Below are 22681 nucleotides of genomic sequence, written 5' to 3' on the forward strand. Positions count from 1 at the left end.
GACAGAAAATATACTGTCACCATGTTTGTTGCACCCTTTCTTTCATTTTATAAACATAATACCAACCCACTTCACTTTTCTCAAAACACAGAAATGATTTCTATCTGCTTTCATGTCTCACTACATTAACTTGCACTTTTTCTCCTTTTTCCTTGTAAAGTTAATCCCCCCCTCCATCCCAAAGCCAACCCCTGCTGTAGTTACTTGTTCGTACAACGTAATAAGATTATTCAAACTGTTATAACTATGCAGTGCACGTCTTTATGGCAGTTTTTGCCTGTTTCCAAATTCAATATAAAATTGTGACATTTTCAATTTACACTCTGGGGAAAATAGAAAGTGATTCAGTTGTCTTTGTGACAGCAGCACAAACAATAATACCACTTGGAAACACTAGGGGGGGAGGGAGATGAAATGTGTCATCACGCTCCAATGTATTTACTGTATACTGTATCGTGACCAGAATGACTAACTTGTATAAGTCACACCAGCAAAACAGGTGGAGTGTTTGCAAGAAACAACAAAGAGACATCAGAGCAAATATTCTACACATTCAAATCTTCCCTGTCAAATGGATTACAGCAGCAATGTGTGACAGCTCAGCAGCAAGTGGCATCTGTCACATTTGCCAAAAAAGGCACCCTTTAAGACAGTCAGTCACAGCTGAGCCCAGCTTATCACCGAGATTATGAGGGAAGCCAGTGGAAAAAATACCTCTTTTTCTCTCATATCTGCTTACTAGTCTGTAGGCCAAAACAACTAAAAACAGCACAAAAGTCGGTCCAACTTTGGAAGGTGATCTGGAGGCTTTATTTACACCTTTCTTTCACTTTACTTATTTATTTCTTTTCATAAACTAAAATTATACATTGGCAATCCTATAGGAGCATAATACAGAGGTTAAAATACTTACTATAGAGCAACCATATCTGTTAACTTACATAATTCTTGTATGAAGGCTTTTAAACTGAAGCATGTACTTCAGTTTAGAAGTATTTTTGAGACTTCTCTTTAAAGGTCACTTGTCTCTTGATATGTGAATGTACAATATGTGAATAGCTGTAATGATCGTGTCTCTTTCTCGTGGGTGAAAGAACTCTGTACACATCTTCACATCTTTAAATCTCATTAAACAATTCATCTGTACCTTTTACCAAGTGCCTGCTAAGAGGGTGGATTAAACTCATATCTGCAGTCTTCAGATTCAATAATAAGTCATAAGTCAAAAGTAATAATATGACTCAGTATACAGCAGTTGAGTCAATATTATTGTTACCTAGTTTCAGCTCCTCCTAGTTTCTTTCTATAGGAAAATCTGTTTGACCTACCTTACCTTAATGTTTTAACTTAATTACATTATGTTTTGCAGAAGATGGGAACATTCAGACACTGATTTGTGGGCTTGCATGCTAATAGCCTGTTTACTCATGCAATGGACTGAAACGTGGGAGGTTAGCACTGTAAAACCACTAAGCCCAATAATAAATAGCAAGCACTGAGAATATTCCTGCTACTCCCATAATGAGTGAATCAAAGATTACCTCATGACTAATACAGTATATCTTAAATAAGGTTGCATTGACTCATAAAGTGGCTTCATGTTAATCCTCTCCCTGTACTATTTTTAATGGCCAGATAAATTCTCTACACCTTCAGGGACACTGTCAGAGGAATGACATTGAAGAAACCTGACTGCTGGGTGTCAGCGCCGGGAGCATTTCCTCTTAAGAGGTATGTGGGGAAGGGCCTCTCTCTCTCTCTCTCTCTCCCACTCATTATTTAGTGGCCTGTCATCAACAAAGATCCATGGACATTGAAGTTAATTTAAACTGTCAACATTTATCATAAAACATGTGGAAAAGGTATATAGAAATAATAGAGTGCAGATAAGCTGGAGACAAGCTCAAGGGCTTATCTATTGATTTTTTTTTTTTTTTTTGGATTTTCAGCACCACAGACAAACGGAACAGGAAGTTTAATTGTATTTGTTTGTATATGTTTGAGTGTGTGCTTACTGCTTACTGCTTTGTGAAGCCTTAATGCTTCTAACAAACACCCAGCAATCTGTTTGTTGATGAGAAATTTAAAGCTCTTTAAAAAAAAAAAAAAAAAAAAAAAGTCTAGTGTTTTATCCCTATTATGTTAATCCATTTTCTGGCAAAGCAGGCTTCAAAACATCATAAAGTAGAGCTAAGCTACGCCTTTATAGATAGTATATTGTCCATGTTGAATTTAATGGAAAAAGTATTGCACACACTAAAGTTTAGATGCCATTATTTAGCTTAGAAAGACAGACAGTTAGTGTTCACCACCTTTTCTGCAGCTGTTTCTGCACATAATGAGATGACTGATGTGTGTGGAGGAGCACAGGATGGAGTGGAGCGCCAGTCAATCAAATGCTGTCAGTTCGCTGAGGGGTGTGCTAAACAAGCAATGGGCAGGAAAGTCTTTGCCTTTAAAGTTGGTTTAATATTTCGATTGAACAGTGAATACCTGCCAAGTCTTCTGACAAGTTAGTGCAGCCTAGCCTTTCTGAGAAATTGTGAAAAGTATCCAGTTAATTCAAAGTAGATATCTTTTGTATAATGATAAGAAATGAATTTGTAATGCTATAATGAAGTTACATTTGTCACAGAAACCGTCTCTGCTGCCACATAATAGTCCTAATAACACCCCAGATAACAAATTGGTAATAAATCTTTGAAAGATGGTTTAATCACTGTTGGATGTGATGAGAGAAAACAAGTTTATTAAACATTGTGTAGGGTACATGATGTAATTGTCATCATAATCAAGACTCTGAATTTCTACTAGCATGGGAAATATATTAAGATGTTATTCTATTATAACAGCTTAATTCAGTAGTTCTGCTTTATATGGAGCACATTCTGCTCAAAATGTCCTTTCATGTTGCAACTCTCTGTCATGTATACATACCCAGTCATATATTTTTTTACCAGATGCTGTGACCTCCTAGGGGCCCCACTGGTTGCCTGGCAACTTCACTATGATAACAAGACTCAAGAAATTCATGGCTCCTGCTGCTGTTCAGTCAGAAGTTACAGTACATGACCCAGTAAGTCTCTGTAAAATCACAACTAGCTGTGTTTATGTTTCTGTTTGTTTATGGATTAAACAAACAGGATAAAACATGTTAATTAGTGAGATTTAGACTTGCTGCTATAGGTGTACTTTGAACTTTAAGCAAAGCCAGACTAGCTGTATCCCCCTGCTGCTGCTGCTTGCTTGCCTTTCTGCTAAGCAGGGCTAATTGCCTTCTCATTGCAACATAGTTTTTGTGCAGATATAAGGAATCTTAAATCTCAAATGAATCTTCTCATCTAAATTCTGGCAGGAAAGAAAATAAACATGCTAACCATATTCTGTTAGAATTGTTTCCCAAAGAAACTGCATGCCATTAGAAGGTCTAGATGTTGGTGGCAGATGGAAATAATTGAAAGAGTGTTTCTGTTTTTACAACACCTGGTTTTGTTTGGGCATCCTTGTTGTTGTTCTGTTTTTTCCATAATCACTCTTTGAAAATGGGACCATCTAGTGTTCGCCATCTGAGTGTGAAAGCAATGTATGACTCACAGCAATATTAGAGAGAGCTCTGGAATGCCCAGAAGGCTGTTTTTTAAATGTGCTGAAGCCAGTGGTGGTTGCTGACGAAAGACTCTTCAATATGTGCTGGGTAGAAGTGTTTGCCAAGAGATTCTTTACTGTAGGTTATTTGCTCTGTGTTTATAGCATGAGCCAGAGAAAAAAAAATGTTTTCAGTTCATGCTATATTGCTTAGGACTTCATCTTAACCATGTGCTGCTTATTTCTGTCCAAAGAAAGATGCTATTTACAATGGAAGTGCTTAATCACCACAGTTCTGTAAAGCCCCACTCATATCAAGGTAATTCAGACCTCACCTCAACAGAGGAAAGAAAAGGCTTCATAGTATTGATTGTCTTAATTGGAAGATTTATTCGTCTCACAGATTAAGAATTAATGTGGATGTGGTTCATGAGGAAAGCAATAATTTAGTGTCAATCAAGGCTGTAATAAGAGGAAAAGCATAATTAGACAGGAGGTACTTACAAACATGACCCTCTTGGGAATGTGGTCTGACTCAACCAGAGGATTCTTATAGAGCCAAAGCTCCTCTGGTTGAATCACTCTCTCAAAGGGCTCCAGGAATTCTGTGAATCTGCAGCAAAGAACAAATTGATCAGTTAATCGTTTCCAATAGAGATTAAGACATTTATCAGATGCATTTACACAGTGCAGGACACAGCCAACATATCACATGACTTTTTTTTTTTTTTTACTGTGAACCTGTTGGATCTTCCACACCGATAAGCAGAGCAGAGAGCGTGTGAGCAGGGCGACTTCACTTGAGATCACCTGCACTGAAGAGCCCTGCTGTCTCACACTCTTGTGGGAACAAATTAGCATGCTCCTGCCTCCTCTAGCCTCTCCCTGAGCACCAAGCGATCTGTCAGATGCGACCTTGTTCTCTGTCGTCTCAACAAAGGCTTTTTGTCACCGCACTCTAAAACAATTCAATAGGCTGCTCTGTTTCTGCAGTTGGGCTGTGAGTTACCTCCTAGGGCCATAATGTCCAAAAACTCGCAGCATAAATATTGCTAGAAACGACGGCGTTGCTGGGATATTATCTTCCAGTAAGTAAAAGCAAACATTATTAGAGGAATGTTGTCTTTGGAGGATATTTTATATCTCTCTGTGTGTGTGCCTTCAGTTACTGGATGAAATAGCTCATGTAAGCTCAAAAAGAAATGAAAAGTTCAGTTGCACCCTCAAAGTTAGTGCAAAAACAAAAGTCTGACAACCCTGAAAACAGCAAAACAAAAAATAGTGGATACATAGTTAAATATTTGTAGCTAAAACTAATGCATGAATATAGTAGATAGCTAAACGGAGTAAATAGAAATAGATAAGTTGAACTAGGTGTAATGGATAGATAGTTGAAACAGACAGCTAATGGTAATGGGCAAGGTTGAAATGTCGTACTGAATGACCAAACCAAGTTATTGTAGTTAGAGGCAGTGCATAAAGAGTTGGTTAACTATAAGCAGAAGAAACAAACAGTTTAAATAGGAATGGATAAATGGTTGATAGCCTATAGCTAAAGTTAAGTAAATCTAGCATGTAACATAAAACCAAAAACACAAATCATTCTAAATTACTACAACGTGTCTTACAATGTTGAAAAAACTTGGTAAAAGACCTCGATAAATGATAGCATGTGGAACCTAAGGGGATTCATCTTTAGGTCCAGCAGTTCACAGATGAATTGCTTCAATCTAGGTGGAAATAATGATTGAGTAATGGTCTCCCAAACAACCACATGCCCTTCAGCAAGGCATTTATCACACATCTGCTCCAGTGGAGCTGCTCGCTGGCCAGCGGCAGAAGTGTGTGGATATCTTGGCTGATGTGCAGCTCCTCAGTGTGAATCTGTGGAGATTTGAAAGGCGGTCATTAGCCGAAAGGCACGTGACTCCTCCACAAACCTTTCTTACATAAAAAGAAGGAATATTCGGTATGTTTGTTGTTTCCACCCTGTCTTTAAATGACCAAAAAAAAAATCAATTACAATTCTTTAATCTCCTATAAAGATATGCAGTGTATTATACACTTTGGAAAGTCTATCTGTTGTTGATAATGCATTCTGATGTGTTTTGCATGAGAGGAGACTAATCAGTACGAGCTCATTTTACACCTTGCTGACTTCATGTTTGTGATTCACCTCGGCAACATTTATGGTATGTGGTGCACAATAAATGACACCATGCTAATCACACGCAATATGCTTCAAGAATTACTCTATTTTCCCAGCTTGTTCTATCTTCTTCAGCTCCTTTGCTCATGACAGGGAATGTTGTTTAAGTCCTGAGGGGATTAAAAGCAGAGAGATAGAGCATAGCCAGATAGAGGCAGTCAAGGCAGAACCCCACCTTAACTAACACATGAACAACTCCCAGGTCATTAAATACTGCAGTGGTCCACCTGTCACTCTGCTGAGGCTTATCTTGCATCCAACCCTAACATCTTAATGAGTTTGAGGCACACGCTCCCCTGAGGTAACTACACAGATAACATTAATCTGCACAAGTCTTGCTTTCATGGTTTCAGGTCAGAATGCACACAATTCCTGCAGTAAAGAGACATGTTGATCTTTATCGAAAAATTGGCAGTTTTATCTGGTTTTAATCGCCGACATCCATTCATACAAATACAAATGTTAGAAAATACAGTATGTTATTAAAAAATGCTTTGTACTGTATATGGCTAGCAAGGAAAATAGGTATTATATATCATAAAACAGGTATTTTCTCCATCACAATGTTTGCTGCGCATGATTACTTTCATAAGCTCAAAATTGAAATGCCTTTTAGAGATGTAATAATATTCCTCCGTCTTTTGGAAAACTTGTATCAAATCTCTTCAAATCAATCCCATCCCTCGAAGGATTCCTCCTCGGTCGAAAATTCAGATTGAAATTTTTGCCTCATCTTCTCTTTTCCAACTTTAAATTTTATTAAAAGAAAGACTCCAATATGGTTTAGATGTGCTTTAAGGGCTCCAGGCGCCGAGCGTCAAACACAGTTGGAATTAATCATGCCTTCATCCTTGAGTCCAACCACATGGATAGATGTGTCTGGCCTTTGTGGAAATTAATTTTACTTTTATTGCAATTTACGGGCCGAGATGAAAGCAGTAGGAAGTGTATCATTTACAGCTGGTGGCAGAGGCAACATTTCCTCGTGTGAAAGAGGAAGGGCAATGTGGATTACAGTCACATTAGTAAAGCTAATGACAGAGCTTGAAGAGGTAATGACATACACAGCATGCACCCCAATTTATCCTGCTGGTGAATAATTTGTAATCAAGTGAAACAAAACTGGTGGAGGGTGGTAATGCGGATGTATTATAGTAGAAACTAACTCCGAATTGACATATTCAGAGTGTCAAGTAAAATGTTGTACTATCTGGCTATTATTTGTGGCTTATGTTCAGGTTCAGGCTTGATGACATTGAGAAGAGACAAGAGAATATTAACTGAGAGAAACCATGTAGGAAATATCCCCAGAATGCATCTAAACAAGCTTAAAAAAATAGATCTAAACTTTTTTTTTCTACAAAGGCAGACTGCTGTCTGTGCTCCAAAGAGACCAGAGCCCTTCTGACACAAACTCCAGCCAGAGTAGATGAGCTGTCCAAGTGCACATAAACAGGAGGCACACAAAAGGCCCTGAACTCAGCACCTCCTGCTGGCTGCCTGGGGAGTGCCTCATTCTTTTTTATCAGCTATCTGTTTGGTCTGTGCAGTGAGTAAAAGGCTTATTGGCTTCCATAGAGACCAAAACATTATAGTTTAACTGACAACCAAAGTATTCAAGGGAGATATACGACGTTCTTGAGATAACTAATGTTGACGTTAAACTTTTTAAAAATGTTAGAGATGCACAGCAATGAGTAAATTTGTTTTTCTGCGCATCATTTAATTGTGAGAGTCATTTATGCTCAGTGGACACAGTGTATGTCACATAGATTCACATTAATTCCCACAAGCAGGCAGACCATAACAAGCCTTTAGTCTTGGCTTTAAATCGCCCCATCTGACCTTTTCTAACTCGAGAACTTTTTTTTTTTGCTTTTTTCCCCTTGTTCCTCTTCATTAAGTTCTGCAATTGGGCCAATTTATCATCACCAATTCCTATCCATCTCTGCTTGATGCATATTCTAAATCTGATGAGCACAGCCACAGCCAAGGAAATAAAACTGAATCATTTCTCGACATCTCCTCACTCTCTCGTCGCTCCCTGCTGAAACACAGTGGAGATTTAGCACACAACGCCATCAAGAACAATACAGGCAGCTAATTTGAAAGCCCTTGATTTACAATGCACTGTGGAGAGAAACTATGGCTGTGGCCTCGGGAATACATATTTTCAGCTGTGCCACCATGACAGAAAGTTAAAAAAGAAAAAGAAAAAAAAAGTGGAATTCCTCCTTAATTAGTTAGATACGCTCCCAAGCAATTAGGCATACAGAAAAGTGGAATAGTTGGATTAACTTCAGGCAAACTCCCATTTTCATGAAACTAAGTCTGAAAGTAATCTTTTGGCTGAATGTCTGTGTGTATCTCTATGTGTGTGTGTGTGTGCATGTGTTGGTGTGAGTGTACTCATGCATCATCCTATCACAGATACATCCAAATAGAAGCTGAGAGTCTGGATCAATATTGATCGCATTATATCTGCTAGCAAGAGTTGGCCGAGCCTGAGCCAAACGCCCCAAAGCTCTTATTAAACTACAGTCACACAGCATTTATCTACAGGTGCAAGAGGCCACGGCGCAGCTCTTACACTGCATCGCTCACTTAGCAGACAGAGCGTGTGACCTTCACCTCTCAAGGGGAATGGAAAATATCAGGGAGACTTACAATGTTCTCGACACACAGGCGCAAAAAGCACAGAGCGAGAGGTCTGCTCAAATGTCTAACAGTTAGCTCGGGGCAAGTGTCGCCCTTCCTAAGCGTGAAGGGTTAGACTGTTTAGCTCAATGTGTCACATTTTGCACTGGGATTTCACAGGTAGGACTGCTACAGTACCTGCTTCAACCCAGGGACACTTTTAAAAAGATGAGATTTCCAAGCTCTGTGTCCATTTGATTGCATTTGCGCCCATCAGCTTGGCTAGCACTGTAGGAGTGAGCAAAAGGGACTTGGGGACATACAATTGGAGCTGACCATCTGCCACATCAGAGTCTGAAATCACTTTTTCCCACCAGATCAGAAGTGGGCAATCATCACTGCCTTTCTTTTAGTTTGAGAGCACCGACATGTCACCGCCTTCTTATTACTCCAGTTATTTAATCATATAGCAGGGAGCTATTGAAAAATGACTTATGAGATTTACAAGCGATTAGGACTAGAGGTTGTATTGAGCCCAGAGGGAAATTCCCATCGTTTTCTGTTCAGTGCATCTTCTGGTTCATTTACCACTGGTGGATTCCCATTCCTCCTCTTACGTGCCATCAAATGCAACAGGAGAACAAGGGTTGTTCAATAGAGCAAAATTGACAGTGGTGGACGATGACAGCTTAGGCCTTAATATGTTTTAGATCTAAATTGATGGTAAAAATAGAATAAATATTGGAGGAGGAGAGATGTTAAGAGATATGAAGCAAGGGAGTATTAGAGAAGACTCTTCTTGGCTGCCTGGTTTCTATCCCAGTTTTGTCCCATGAGGAGGCTGGCAGACAGACGGGTTGATCTGGAGTGGCCAAATCAGCAACATACTGCTTTGACAGGCATTCAACACCTCTAAGCTCTAGTTTCTCTGAGCTGAAGCCTTTGGTTGTTGTGCAGTCCAGCTTCAAATTATAAGGGTGATTAGGCTCAGACTGTAAAATTAGCTTCCCCAAAATGTCGAAAAACAACCTTTTCATTTTATTGAATTGTTATTGATGCGCTTGATCAAAATGTTTGATCTTAGTTTGTTGGGTTTTTCTCTCCTTCTCTATTTATGGATTTGTGAAAAATTCTCATAAAGCTGATTTGACCTCACTTCACAAACAGTGCATGATTTAATGTTTTAATTTGCATGAAGGATCAGACAGGCAGCAACATTATGAAAATGAGCAAGATAGGTTGCAATTAATTAAAGCTGAAAGTAGAATAGAATAATGTTTGAATATTAAAGAAATGTACACAATTTATGCACTTTCTGCTGCGTACCGTGTTGAACAATTTGGCAAGCCCCACAGTATCATTACAAAAGCAATATTAGCCGCTGGGTTACTGTGAATTGAATAAGATTGCACAGCTGTTCCTAAAATACATGTAAAATACACCATGAACTCAGTTTTTAAACAGATTTTTCAGGTCTTAAAGGAATATGGTAAAATGTTAATTCTTTCATAGTGTTGCTTCTTTCCATCTGCCTTCTGGAGACGTGCATCTGTGAAATGTACTGCTACAATGTTTTAACCTACAGCAGAGAAAAAATGTAATGACTTATGGATGACAGCCACAGCAGGTGAGCCACGGTCTGTCACATATTCAGAAACTTAGACACTCAACACTGCTGGAAGTAGAGCAGCACAGGTTTTTGCTTAAATTATCATTTCTTACTCTCGCACACGAAAAAAAACGGAAAAAAAAACAGGCATTTGCTATTCCGGCAAAATCAAATCTTACTCTTCTGGCAAAACTGGATTAAAATAAAGACAAGCGGGTATCTGTGATTTAATAAAGCTCAATTCAATTAGAGGTTGGTCATAGTGGAGAAAGGGGGGGGCACACTGACGGACTGAGGGTACATTTTTTATTTAATTATATGTTTTTACTTGATTATTGGACCCATAGATCAGAGCACTGCTGAATTGACAACTAATGTGTGTCTACGAGTGGTGTTGATTATGAAAGGGCTGAGGCTTAACTGAGCATTTTAGGATTGGTCGTTTCAATCAGGAAAGTAATAATCTAACTGGCTGATTCTATTTGGTTTTGAGAAACCTAAAATTATGACATGATGCTGTATTTTTTTGGCTAAAAAGAGCAAACTGCAGAAAAATGCACAGAAATAGTATGTAACTGGGTGTAAAGGAAGCATTATGTCAATAAATGTAAAGGCTATAAAAGGCTTTTGGAGACTATACTACAGTAGAAACAACATTCATACACCTGCTCCAGGGAAAAATACACTTGTAATATTAATACCCTCATCTAAATTTCCCATAGAGCAAATTACAAAGCTAATATAATCACGTTAAATCAAGATAATTACTGAGATGTGTTCAAAACAACCATTAAGTATTTCGCTGGTGTCTTCTTTATACTTACTCTGCTATGCAAGTCAGAAATCTGCGTGAGCAATAAATGTCACATCCCCTCTTTCTCTCTCTCCATCTCTGTGTGTGTTAGTGCTTACAGTCAGGGCCTTGACCGAACGTGTCAGGAATGCACAGCACCGATCCTGTCACAAAGCAGGGGCAGACTTGAGGGGAGCAGGATAGATGCTGAGTGACACTCAGCTTGCTCTGGCTTCCCTAGAGATATCCCTTCTCAAGTTGGCTAAAAGAGGAAGGAAAAATATATATAAAAAAGAAGACACCATCCTTTGCTTGTCACGCAAAATGCTGGTGGGGGATATGGAGGAAAGGTTTTCTTACTTAAATTTTTATATTATTTTTATATATTCAAGAGGGCGTATTAGTATAATGAGAAGCAAGATGAGGAATGGCTGAGTCAGACTACAGGTGTCTGGTCACAATAAATGCCCTGGAGCCACTTTCAGAAAGGTCAGAGTCCCTTATTTGAGACAGACATTAGGAAATGCAGTGGTCTGAAGCTGGCAGGACATGGCCCGGGGATATAGGGGGGATTGGGGAATCAAGGAAACATGGTGGGGGGGCATGGTGAGATAAGTTTCCAACCCTCAGCAGGAAAGCAAGGAGCCAGGCTGTTGCGCATAGATGATTTGCCAGCAGGCTTTGCAAATGCTCCACAGGTCCCAGGCTTATGTTCATTGAGCTTGCAGAGTAAATGCATCGACTTTAACGGCCCATTGGCGTCAGCTCATCAGATTTGTTGAGCTTTTCTTTCTCTCGATTGCACTGTATAGAGTAAAATGTCACCCTTGGATGCTCTTATATAGAACTTGCAATGTGGCTATATCCCCCCTGTTTTCAGTGCTTCCTGCTTTTAATGCTAAGCTACCATAATCGCCTCCTGTCTCCAGCTATATACTTAAAGCAAAGACATGAGAGTGCTATTGATCCTTTCATCTAACTCTTAGAAAAAAAGTGAATAGGCATATTTCTCAAAATGTAGAATAACACAGTCCATAACAAAAAGAAAGGTATAGTTAGTAAAGTGATGCAGTTCAGATGACGTCTATATTAGGTGACAAATATAACAAAGAGGCAGGTTGGGTGTATGATTTAGCTGCAGGAGACCGCTGCTCGCCTCCTGTTTCCAACTTTGAGTCGGGAATTTGTTTTGAAAACCATAATTATGACTGTGGTGGTGACTACTGTTGCCAGGACGACGGAGGTTGCCTAACTTTAGTAATTCTTACCCACACAACATTTCAAATGATCAATTTCACTCCAACCATGATTTTTTCTAACCCAAGCCAAGTGTTTTTGGTGCTTGAACCTAACCAGACCTTAACCACAGTGTTACCACACCATCAATATCATTATTTTTTGACAGTGTTTTGTAACTGTTTGTTATGGAAAGCACCAATGGAGGCGCTCATATGGGTCGCTCTGGAGTGCACCGTACAATCGACCTATGGTCATTTAATCATGAAGATGTGTTGTTGTAAATGCAATAAATCCATGCCTATTATTTGGGTATATCATCCATTTAACTGTGGATTGCAGTGATGATGAGAAAAAGTAATTTGCAATCAACTCAAAATGCCTGTTTTGAGTAAAATGTCATTCTACTGAGGCTATTATCTGACATACAGCGTAGCTCTTTCTTCAAAAAATGATTTCAAAATGTCTATAAAAAGAATTTTCTCCGTAATTCACAGCAATTGTAACCATTAATGTTTTGGAGAGACACTTTTGCTCCCAAACTCTACTGCTGCCCACACTTTCCAGATACATCAACAGCTTTATTAACAGCGCTAAAGTGATTTATTGTGGATTGTTCCTTTAATAACTTTATATATTAGGACAAGAGTTCATTCCATCTACACTCAATCTAGTGTTATGTAATTATCTTGTGACCTTTGTCTAAACTGCAGTCATTGAAGGGTGAATACACATAGAAATGACTGTATGCATTTATCAGTTATCCTTGAAAATGCTTTAATCTAATCTAAGGTCAAAATCTGAGTTCCACTACATTTCCCCCACTTTGAAACTGATGATAATCAAAAAATAAAAAGAAGTCTGCTCAGGCACAGATAATTAATTCTGCATGCACAACAAGTGACATGGACGGTCATCTCAGAGGTGAGGGAATGTTTGTTTTTAGCTCAAGGCGAGCACCCGTTGATTCAAATCTCAGCCGAAGCTTTACAGTGGGGGTGTAAAGACACTCTGGGGTGTTTGTGTATGTGTGTGTGTGTGTGTGTGTGTGTGCTTTTGGCTGTGTGTGGAGGTTATTAAGTTAGGCATCAGGGTAACTTTGCTTTGAGTGTCAGAGAGAGTGACAGACGAAGGGAGGTGGAAATATGTCGACAGAGACACCCTGATTGCTCACACGCGGCTGTGATGTTGGACACAGATACGGGACTGCAACATCAGGCTGACATTTATCAGTGTTGTCGTGCTCATTGTTCATCCCTGCAAATGTCAAAGTCGACAGCAACAGGAGAAAAATTCCAGATTTTTGCGCTTTGTTCTTTCAAAGGAAGGAGGAACACACACAACCTTCATTGACACCCACAGAGCGTTAAAGCTGGCCATTAGCAGCATCAGAAGCCTACGTGCGCTAATAGCTGCGCGCACACACACACACACACACACACACACCACACACACACACACACGCACACACTAACTAGAATGGCAGTTGTACGTAAACTGTGCATGATCTCCCCTGAGTGTGGGAGGTCAAACACTTTCACGGATCCATACTCTCTCACAATACATTTGCAGATCTGTTAAGTGTGTATATATTGAATGTTTTGTCCCTGTGATACTCCCACGCCTCAGGCTGTTTAAGTTTCATAGTTATTTGAATTCATTTTGTTTATCTTCAGTGGGTTTTTTGTCTCCTGCCTATACCACTCTTTCCTGTGATGAGTTTTTATATCAACATAGATTTTCTTCCCCTGAAAATCATCCTTTGTCATCTTCATTTAGTCTCATCTTCTTGTGGAAGGTTGATGATGTCTTAGCAGGGATTTGTTTGACTCATTTGCAAGACAATTATATCATTTCTGCCTTTTTCTTGTTTTTCCGATCTGCATTTGCAAATAAACAAAATCTATGGATAGTAGGAAGAACACAACTATTCCCACTGGACCCGCAATGAACATACACACAGGGGATGCTCTGTTAGGATGAATCCACCTCGAGTTAAAGACCCTGCACGATCACACAGGTGTTTTCATTTCATCTGGCTGATTAACCTCATTTTGAGGAGACACTGGGTGGAGCATGCTGCCAAAAGCAGAGTGACACCCGGCCCCGAGAAATCTGTTCAGCCAACCTGGGTGCCCCCTGTTTTTATTGCCTCTGATGTCAATCAAATGAAAAATATAGCCTTCCAAACAAACATGCAACAGACAGATGAGTGCTGGAGATGATTGATGGCTAAACAGAAAAAAGGGAGTAAATGATCCAGAACAAATCAATTTAAACACATCTGCTCCTTTTTGAAGACTATTTGTCATTCTCCTTATTCTTTTTTAAACTGTGAAATAACTATGAATGTTTCTATCTACCCACTCATCATATTTAGTTTCTTTATGATTATTTCTAAATATGGCTCTGGAGTAAAATCATTTATAATATAAGAGATATTTGTGTGTAACATAAACGATAGGTTTGATTCAGGATTATTAAAATGACAAAATTACCATTAAAATAAAATGTAAGACCTTAAAAAAAAAATCAAAAAAGAAAAGTTTTCAAAGGTGATTTTAAAACTGTCACTGTCTCAGTAAGCCTCAAATCTTCAGTGAAGGCGTCTCAGAGCTGAAGAACTTTCTTGGCTATAAAAGCCCAGTTACCTTTACTCTGACCTGGACTCAGCCAGAAGGACCCTGTCTGAAGATTTGTGGCTATGCTCATAGTTGTGGGAATGTAATAACTCAGCAATGTAGCTGAAAGGTAGAAGGTAATCAGTAAAATCTTCAAATCATTTCTAAAACTGACTAGTAGCCATTGAAGAGAGGCTTTACAGGAATGATATGATCTTGTCTTTTAGTATTTGTCAAAAGCTGTGCAGCAGTGTTTTTGGCTAATACAATGAAATAAATGAATAAAAATCCAACTGAAATGATATAAAAGCATGTATGACCTTCTGGAGATCAGGGCATGAGGAAACAATTGTGATTTTTGAGATACTCTTCAGTTGATAAAATTATGACTGAAGTACTTTTGTTTTTCACATGTGTCACTGCCAAATATTACACCTGTGATTTATGGCTACAGGATGGATATTTGTAAAAATCTGCATGGACATTGGAGGACCGAAAAGTATCATTTCTAGATTGTTTTCATTTAGCTGGAAAAAGTTTTTTGGACATCCAGCACTTTTAAAGAACACAAGATCAATGAAATGGAGCAGATATGAATATAATTATAATTAACAACTGTGTTTTTCCTGCTATCACAAGCCAAAATATCAGTAGTGAAAAAGGTTTGCAGAGGAGCATGATTAATCCCCTGGTGTATATTTCTTGTTTAATCCAAAGAACAATCATTTAATCATTATTAAAGCACAATGTTTCTATGACTCTTCATAAATTCATGTGTCCAGCGGCTACTAAAATCAAATCAATAACAGTGTTGCTATAAAATCGTTCCAACTTCTTTAAATTCTGGGGATCACCAAACTCTACAAAGACTCTGGAAGAACTCAGGTCACGTTCACATTCGAGGTTTTAGTGCTCAGTTCCAATTTTCCAGTCAGACCCAATTTCTTTGCTGTTGATAGTTCATATTTAATATGAATTTATATTTAAAATAATTTGTAAGTAACATGTATTGGCTCCAGTATGTGTCCTAAACTGCCACACATACGTAGATTTATCTGAAATGTGAACCATGTGTCTACAAGAACAATAAAGTCATTTGTGCTAAACAGAAATGATATGACTGTGCTTGTACACATGTGTAGGATCATTTTAAGCAGAGGTTGGCTGACTGTACAGACGATTGATAAGACTGAGATGAGAAGGTGACATGTTTATTCCTGTTGGGCTGTGAGATGCCGAATCTGAATGATGATGTTAGGAAATATGCAAATACAGAGAAATGTGATGTAAAAAAAAAAAATGAATTCAAATCTGACAGCCAGAGATTGGATGGTAATCTGATCTATGACCACATGTGCAGGTGGGCCAGATCTAATATAAAAAACTTGGTTTGTTCCCCAGTTCTATGAAAAAAATCAGACATGAATCACTTAGAGGCAAAAAATTGGATTTGGGCCACTGCAGGATGCAATGTGAATCTAGCCTAAGCCCCACCCAAACAGGTGTTGCACAACTTGCAGGAGTCAAGGGTAATTCAATCAAAAAGTCTTTACCCACACAGTCCTGAGATGACAAGCAAGAAGACCTGTGTAAGTGTACCGTTAAAGTGTGCAGGGGCTTGACATCATACTTGAATTTGCAGAATAAAAAGTTAACATTGATTGAATATGCTCTAGTCTGGACCAGGGTTAGCTGACAACCATGAAGTGGGTGTTGTTGTTCTTATTGTGAACGTTCTGATCTAGTCCTCATTCTGTTGCATTAAAATGATTTGACTTATTTGAGTCAATTGGATTTTTTTTTTTAGTACCTAATTGGCACAATATGTGTAAAGTTATTTTATTATCCAGTACATCAGGTTCTCACTCCTAGAAACTTCATGCACCTCCAACTTTCTGTGAAGGTCCCCTCACTTTTCACAGCATACATGAGGAAATATATTTGCTTTTGAAAGATACTCACATCCATTTTGGTAAAATGATACACTAGAATTCTTCTCCTGCAGGATTTTATCAAGTGACACATCTCTTTTCATATTCATTCAGTGTGATGTCCACTGTTCAATATGTGCTTCTTCCAGACTGTCAAAACTAAAAAATATGTGTATGTAGGTGATAAATAATAAATACATTTGATATGGCTGGCATATTTTTTCTTTGACCGTACTTTTTGCTTTGATAACAGAACGCTTTTTTACCTTAAAGTTAGAAAGTTAGAAACATTCATAGATGTGCCTCTACCTCTTTCTTCCCTTTGACTATGACACACTGTACGGGTTTCACCTTGCTGAGGAAAAGAGCTATCGCTCCATTGTTTGAGCCACAGAGGAGTCATCAAGGTAAGAGCCTGGTCTGACAGTAAAACCTAGGGGCCTGAGGGACACACACACACACACACACACACCGACACACACACACACACACACACACACACGAACACACACTCATAGACATGATGGAGGCTTCTCCAGAAGGCGAGGGACTTGCCTGTTATATATTTTTGTGATTTGGGCCAGGAGACTGCTGAATTGGACGGAGACTCTTTCATCTCCTCAACCCTCATCTGTCTTTGTACAGATAAGAGTATGGGGCTGAAAATGACAGTAATGGAGCAAAATATAAGAAAATACCTGGGGAAGGTGAAATGTAGAGAAGACGTGACAGGAAGAGAAGGTGAGAGAAGGGGTGATGTGAGGTGGTTAGAATAAAATTATCATGATGGCAGGAAGTGTAAAGCAGTGCAGGGATCTTCCTCTCTCCTTAGACAGGAACTGCCACTTCCACACATCATCCACACCTCTGAGGTCTCAAGAATTTTCTCAGCCTCCCAGAGCATCTGTCATGGTTGAAATACTTCATCATGTGTAGGCTAATAGGAATACCATCAATTTTGAAATTAAATCCAATTCATTTTTTAAATATATATACATATAAATACACAAATCACAACAAAAGTGATCTCTTTTCACATAGAGCAGGTCTAGACTGTACTCTTTCATTTAACATTTCTACTGACAACTGTAGTATCCTACATATATAACAGCATACATCTCTATAAATTATTGACCTCATCAATATATGACATGATGTCTTAATTCCAAAATTGAGAACTTGTGCTTGTCTGTTTAGAGGTAAAAGAAATCGAATCACCACCAGACACTGAATGTTAAACAGTCATATACATGCTGCAGTAGGAAATTCTCCCAAATGGCCAAGGCATGTAAAATGTAATTATGTAACAGTAGAAGTTGAACTCCAGCATATGATTATCCAGCTGAAATTGCCATAAAAAATACCTATTGGCATAATAACAATCCTTACTGTGACTGTGGTGTTAATGACTGGATTTTCATTAAATACCCTCTGAAAAAAGGTAGCTTCTGATTCATTTTCGCCATTTTTATTTGTAATGAGAGCTATAGGGGCCATTTGGGAATTAAGTCATATTTGAGAAGAAGACTACAACACACAATACAAAATATGAAAAATATCATTCATTTTAGATGTTTTAAAATACATGTCACTATAAATCCAACTGTTTTTGTCTACTCCAGCATACATATGTACGTGTCTTGTGTTCTCCTTTGGGCACATTTCCTAAACCAAGGGAGAATTTATATTTGAAATGTTTTAATTTCATGATTGTGCTCTCTAGGTTCTCTACATTATTTCACTTAAATCAAACACAACTGTGCTTTCTTGTAACTAGAGTCCTTATTTTGATGCCACAAATCAAATGTTGAAGAAGCAATAATATGGTGTTAGATCATAGGCAGAACTGACTAACTCACACTGAGCCTGATAGTATCCTGTATTCAGAACAACCCACATTAGCTTTTCTGCTAAACTTTCCTTCTTATCTAACTTACAAACATGAACACATGTCTTGTCCTGCAGCTTACCTTTTAGAACCAGTCCCAAAACAAATATTCACCAGGGAAAAGTGTACAGCTAACATCAGTTAGCATGCTAGATGGGAAATTAGCTTAGCTGCAGCACGTTACATTAATGTATATGAAAGTATCGCCTCAGTCCAGTTAGATGCAGGTTTGGTAATTTCTCGTTAGTGATTCACAGTCTGTCCAAGTCTTACAACTATTGCAGTTTGTACTTGTTTGTACTTCGTCCCCATACCCTATAGTGTAATGCTGGAGGCCTGCCAGCTAATGTCAATCAAACGAACCTCCGACATGCATCCCTGACTTGTTTCTGCTGCCCCCTACTGATGTCGTTACACAGAGTCTGGCATACAAGCCGGAATACAATGCCAGTAATGACTATTGGGTATTGTAGGAACAATGTGATAACAGTTGGAACATGACTATCATTTTGTCAGCCAGGGAGACATTAAAAAAAAGGGAAAAAAAGCATCTCCTGTTCTGTGATATCCTATCCTATGATTTTGGTCTCTGCTGTAAATGTTCATCTTCTAATGGATAAGGTGACCCACAGGGAAATTTCAACAAAAACTTGGTATAATCCTTAAATAAGAAATGGTGAAGAGGACACGCTATGTGATCTGATGCCCATTGAGGGATAAAGAGATGGGGTTGGAAAAATGACAGCAGGGACAACGAGACATAATGAGCTGATCAAATGATTGTGGAGAATGAGATGCAAGAGTAGCTTAGAACGGTGACAGACTGAGCTGTCAGGGAATCCCTGGTCCTCACGCGATAGTCATCTGCCTCTACTCTCACTGGAGTCACGTTTATGTCTGCCACAGCACCTGCATAGTTTGCTCAGCCACACTGTTCTCCCCTACCCTATCCATCTACTAAACACAAACTATAACAGACGGGGACAAATTAAAGGGAAAATGGATACAGGCCAGAATGCTTGACCCCTACAGTGAGAGGATCTGGTGGCTCTGTTATACTGTAGGGGGCATTTTGAGTCCATTTGTCCCCTTAGAGGGAAGAGTCACTGCAAATCAATACAAAGTTGATCTGATCACCTTTACCCTATGATGAAACATTTCTATCCTGATGGGAGTGGTCTCTTCCAGGGTTGTTTGATGAGTATGAAAATTATGTGAATTGTACAGTATGTTACGGCCTTTACAGTCACTAGATCTCAACCCTTGGACCGACATGTGAACCAGTGTTTTCAACCATCAAAACACTAAATGAGGAAGTATCTTTTGGAAATATGGTGTTTATCCCTCCAGTAGAGTTCAGAGACTTGTAGAATCAATGCTAAGTCACATTAAAGCTGTACTGGTGGCACGTGGTGGCCCATAAATCTCCCTCTCTGAACCTTGGCCTGTTTGTCCATTTTTGCACACACCCCTCAGATAGAACATTCACTATGGTCACTGACACCCTTTTAAAAACCTCATGTCTGGCATTGTTCCACCATCCTGGTCTTTTCACTGATGCTTTCAACTGTACTTGTCGAATTGTCTTTCTTTTGTCTGGTTTAATTGGGTGTCCATGAATAGACTGCCACTTATCAAAAGATACTCATTTAAGAGCCAAGTAGTTAATCAGGTTGATTTTTGCACAATCATGAACGACAATGGGTGGTGTAACATTGCTATTTCAGACAAAGATCAATGAGTGAACATTCCTTGAGGTCACTCTGCTTTTTGGTAATTGTTTTCTCTGATCAATTTGTGTCAGCAGCAGCTCATCTGTGTTTTCCCCATCCTTCCAGCCTCAGTCACTTGTCAAGCCTTCAATCTCAGTTTTCCATCAATCTCTAAAATAATGAGGGTTACAGATTGGATGACCTGTGATTCAGTGCCTCAGATGCTGGCTGTCAAAATTAAGGAACATACAGGGAGAGTACCCCGCAACAATCATGGAGGCAGTGACTGCAGATTACTGTACTGTTGCTAGAGATGTGTCACATTGTTGAGACATGATTTCCAGCTACTAGAAAAACAGAAAGAGCTCAAAGCAAACTCCCAATTAAAAACAAATGCATTCATGTAGACAAGCAATTGCCTATATGCTGAACATATGGCAGAAACAAAGCACCTGATGAATATAACTCCAGTACTCACTTGCTTTTTGTGTTGGTCAAACAGCCTCTGAGAAAAATGCTTTTAAATGCTAGATGTTTGACTTTGAGTGAACTTCTGACCACAGGGGGAGTAATTTAGTCTAAACCACATAAACTGGTGGAATAAAACAAACGCTGAAAGAGTGAAGTGGATTGCCTATTTTCAGTGGAATTGGCAGTATCAGCAACCCTTTCACATAACAGGAATTAATATTAAACACCACTTAACAGAGATTTGAAGTCATGCCCACACCTGTGGCCTGCAGCAGCCACATTTTGTTTCAGCAAATCTCTTACATACATACATACAATTTCTATGAGTTTGGGATAATGAATGTGAACGGTTTAAAGCACCTTAGTTTGACAACAGTTGTGTGTATTGCATGTCACACTGTGTCAGACACCTACTGATCAAATCTTAGTTACAATCTGAGTCAGACTGTTACACAAACTTCTTTTTGGTTTAACCTCCATAGTTTCAGTTTTTGTATTCCTTGGACATATCAAGAAAAAATGAGTGCAATGTTTTCACCCTATAAAACTGTGGTCATGTTGTATTCTGATTGATTTGTTTGTAGGTATCAGAGAAGCAGATTATTTTGTCCTAAATTTTGCCAAAACTCCCCTTGGTGGATGTGTCTCATAATGTGATGTTGGACCATCATTTTTCTCATCACTGTCAACTTTCATCTCTGACAGTCCAAAATTGTAGAGTGCAAAGGGGCATTTAGTGGCAGCACATTACCACAAAAATGTCCCTTTAAGTTTTCTGTCATTAATCCAATAGCCACAACAGAAATAACTGTAACCAATCCTCTACAACTGGATTTTCTTTTCGAAACCAAAGCACAAGAGCCCACATCCTTAACATGCAAGCTAAACAATCCGCTTATTCTTAAACAGTCTAAAGGCCTGACATTCTCCTCTTCCCCAACATCTCACAAGGCTTTCTGAGACTTGCCAAGGCTCTGGGCTGTATCCCAGGGCTGCTCCTAAAGCCCTCCTCTGAGAGGAGAGGATGATATGCAGTGAGCTGAACACTGTTTTTAAGGGATGAATGGTGTTGTTTTAGAGCACACGCTGTCCGCCTGATTTGACATCATCAACTATATATCTAAACATATCAACATGAGAGGGTGTTTCACTCTTCTCACGTTGCATGCTACAGTTGCCAGTACAACAGTCTTACTCTCTAACCAAAATTCTCTACAAAAAAAGAGTTGATTCTGCTTTGGCTCAAATTGTTACCCTTGGCGAAAAATAAATCTGTTCTATTTGGTTGTGCACATCAGCAATAGACAATCGCTCAAGCAGCTTTTAGATTGCACTGATAGGAGTTCTCAAAGTGGTTTTTGTGGCTCTTTATTTGCTGCTGTTGTGCCTCAGGTCTTAATCTGCAAAATCTAAAAACAATCCTGATATCCCTAACTCCATGTCCTCCATCTTATCTCACTCCTCTGTCTTCTTCATTTTGTTTTAGTATCCTTCTTTCTTTCTGTTCTGTTCTCCATTGAGCCTAAATTATATTTATTGAGGTCAACACACATTCCCTTGTATTCAATCATCTATTGAGAGCCGAGGAACAAATACGAGGAAACTTTAACGCTGCACGTGTTGATTGATTGAGGACACGAGCTCTGCCACACAACTACTTGAGGAAGAAATGACTTCTTGGTATTTGCCTAAGCTCTGGCGTGTTTTTCTGCAGATTACAAAGAAAGTAATCCTATATTGAGTAGCTAACCACGCACAAAAAATAACTATCATTTTCTGATTCAGTTTTCAGCTCTTGTTTTTTTTCCACTTTGTTAAATGTCAAAGACACATTTCCATTTAGATTGAACTTTTTCTTTACTCTCTGAAGATATGTGACTCCTTGGGTGCTCACCAAGCTATGATGACGGCATGGCATTAGCGGTTCGATAACACAGGGTCGACCTAATGTCACACACTTGGCCCATCGCTAAGGTCAGTGCATCTCCT

General features: G+C 38.9%; 1 protein-coding gene across 1 annotated transcript in view; it reads right to left on the reverse strand.

The window, feature by feature from the left end:
* plpp4 (phospholipid phosphatase 4) overlaps positions 1–22681 on the reverse strand; it is a 43692-nt gene that overhangs the window by 18389 nt on the left and 2622 nt on the right. The window contains exon 2 of the mRNA XM_053333013.1: positions 4090–4198. Within this exon, the coding sequence (XP_053188988.1) occupies positions 4090–4198 (109 nt within the window). The remainder of the gene's footprint in view (positions 1–4089; positions 4199–22681) is intronic.

Source organism: Scomber japonicus, chromosome 14, assembly GCF_027409825.1.
Source record: "Scomber japonicus isolate fScoJap1 chromosome 14, fScoJap1.pri, whole genome shotgun sequence".
Taxonomy (NCBI): domain Eukaryota; kingdom Metazoa; phylum Chordata; class Actinopteri; order Scombriformes; family Scombridae; genus Scomber; species Scomber japonicus.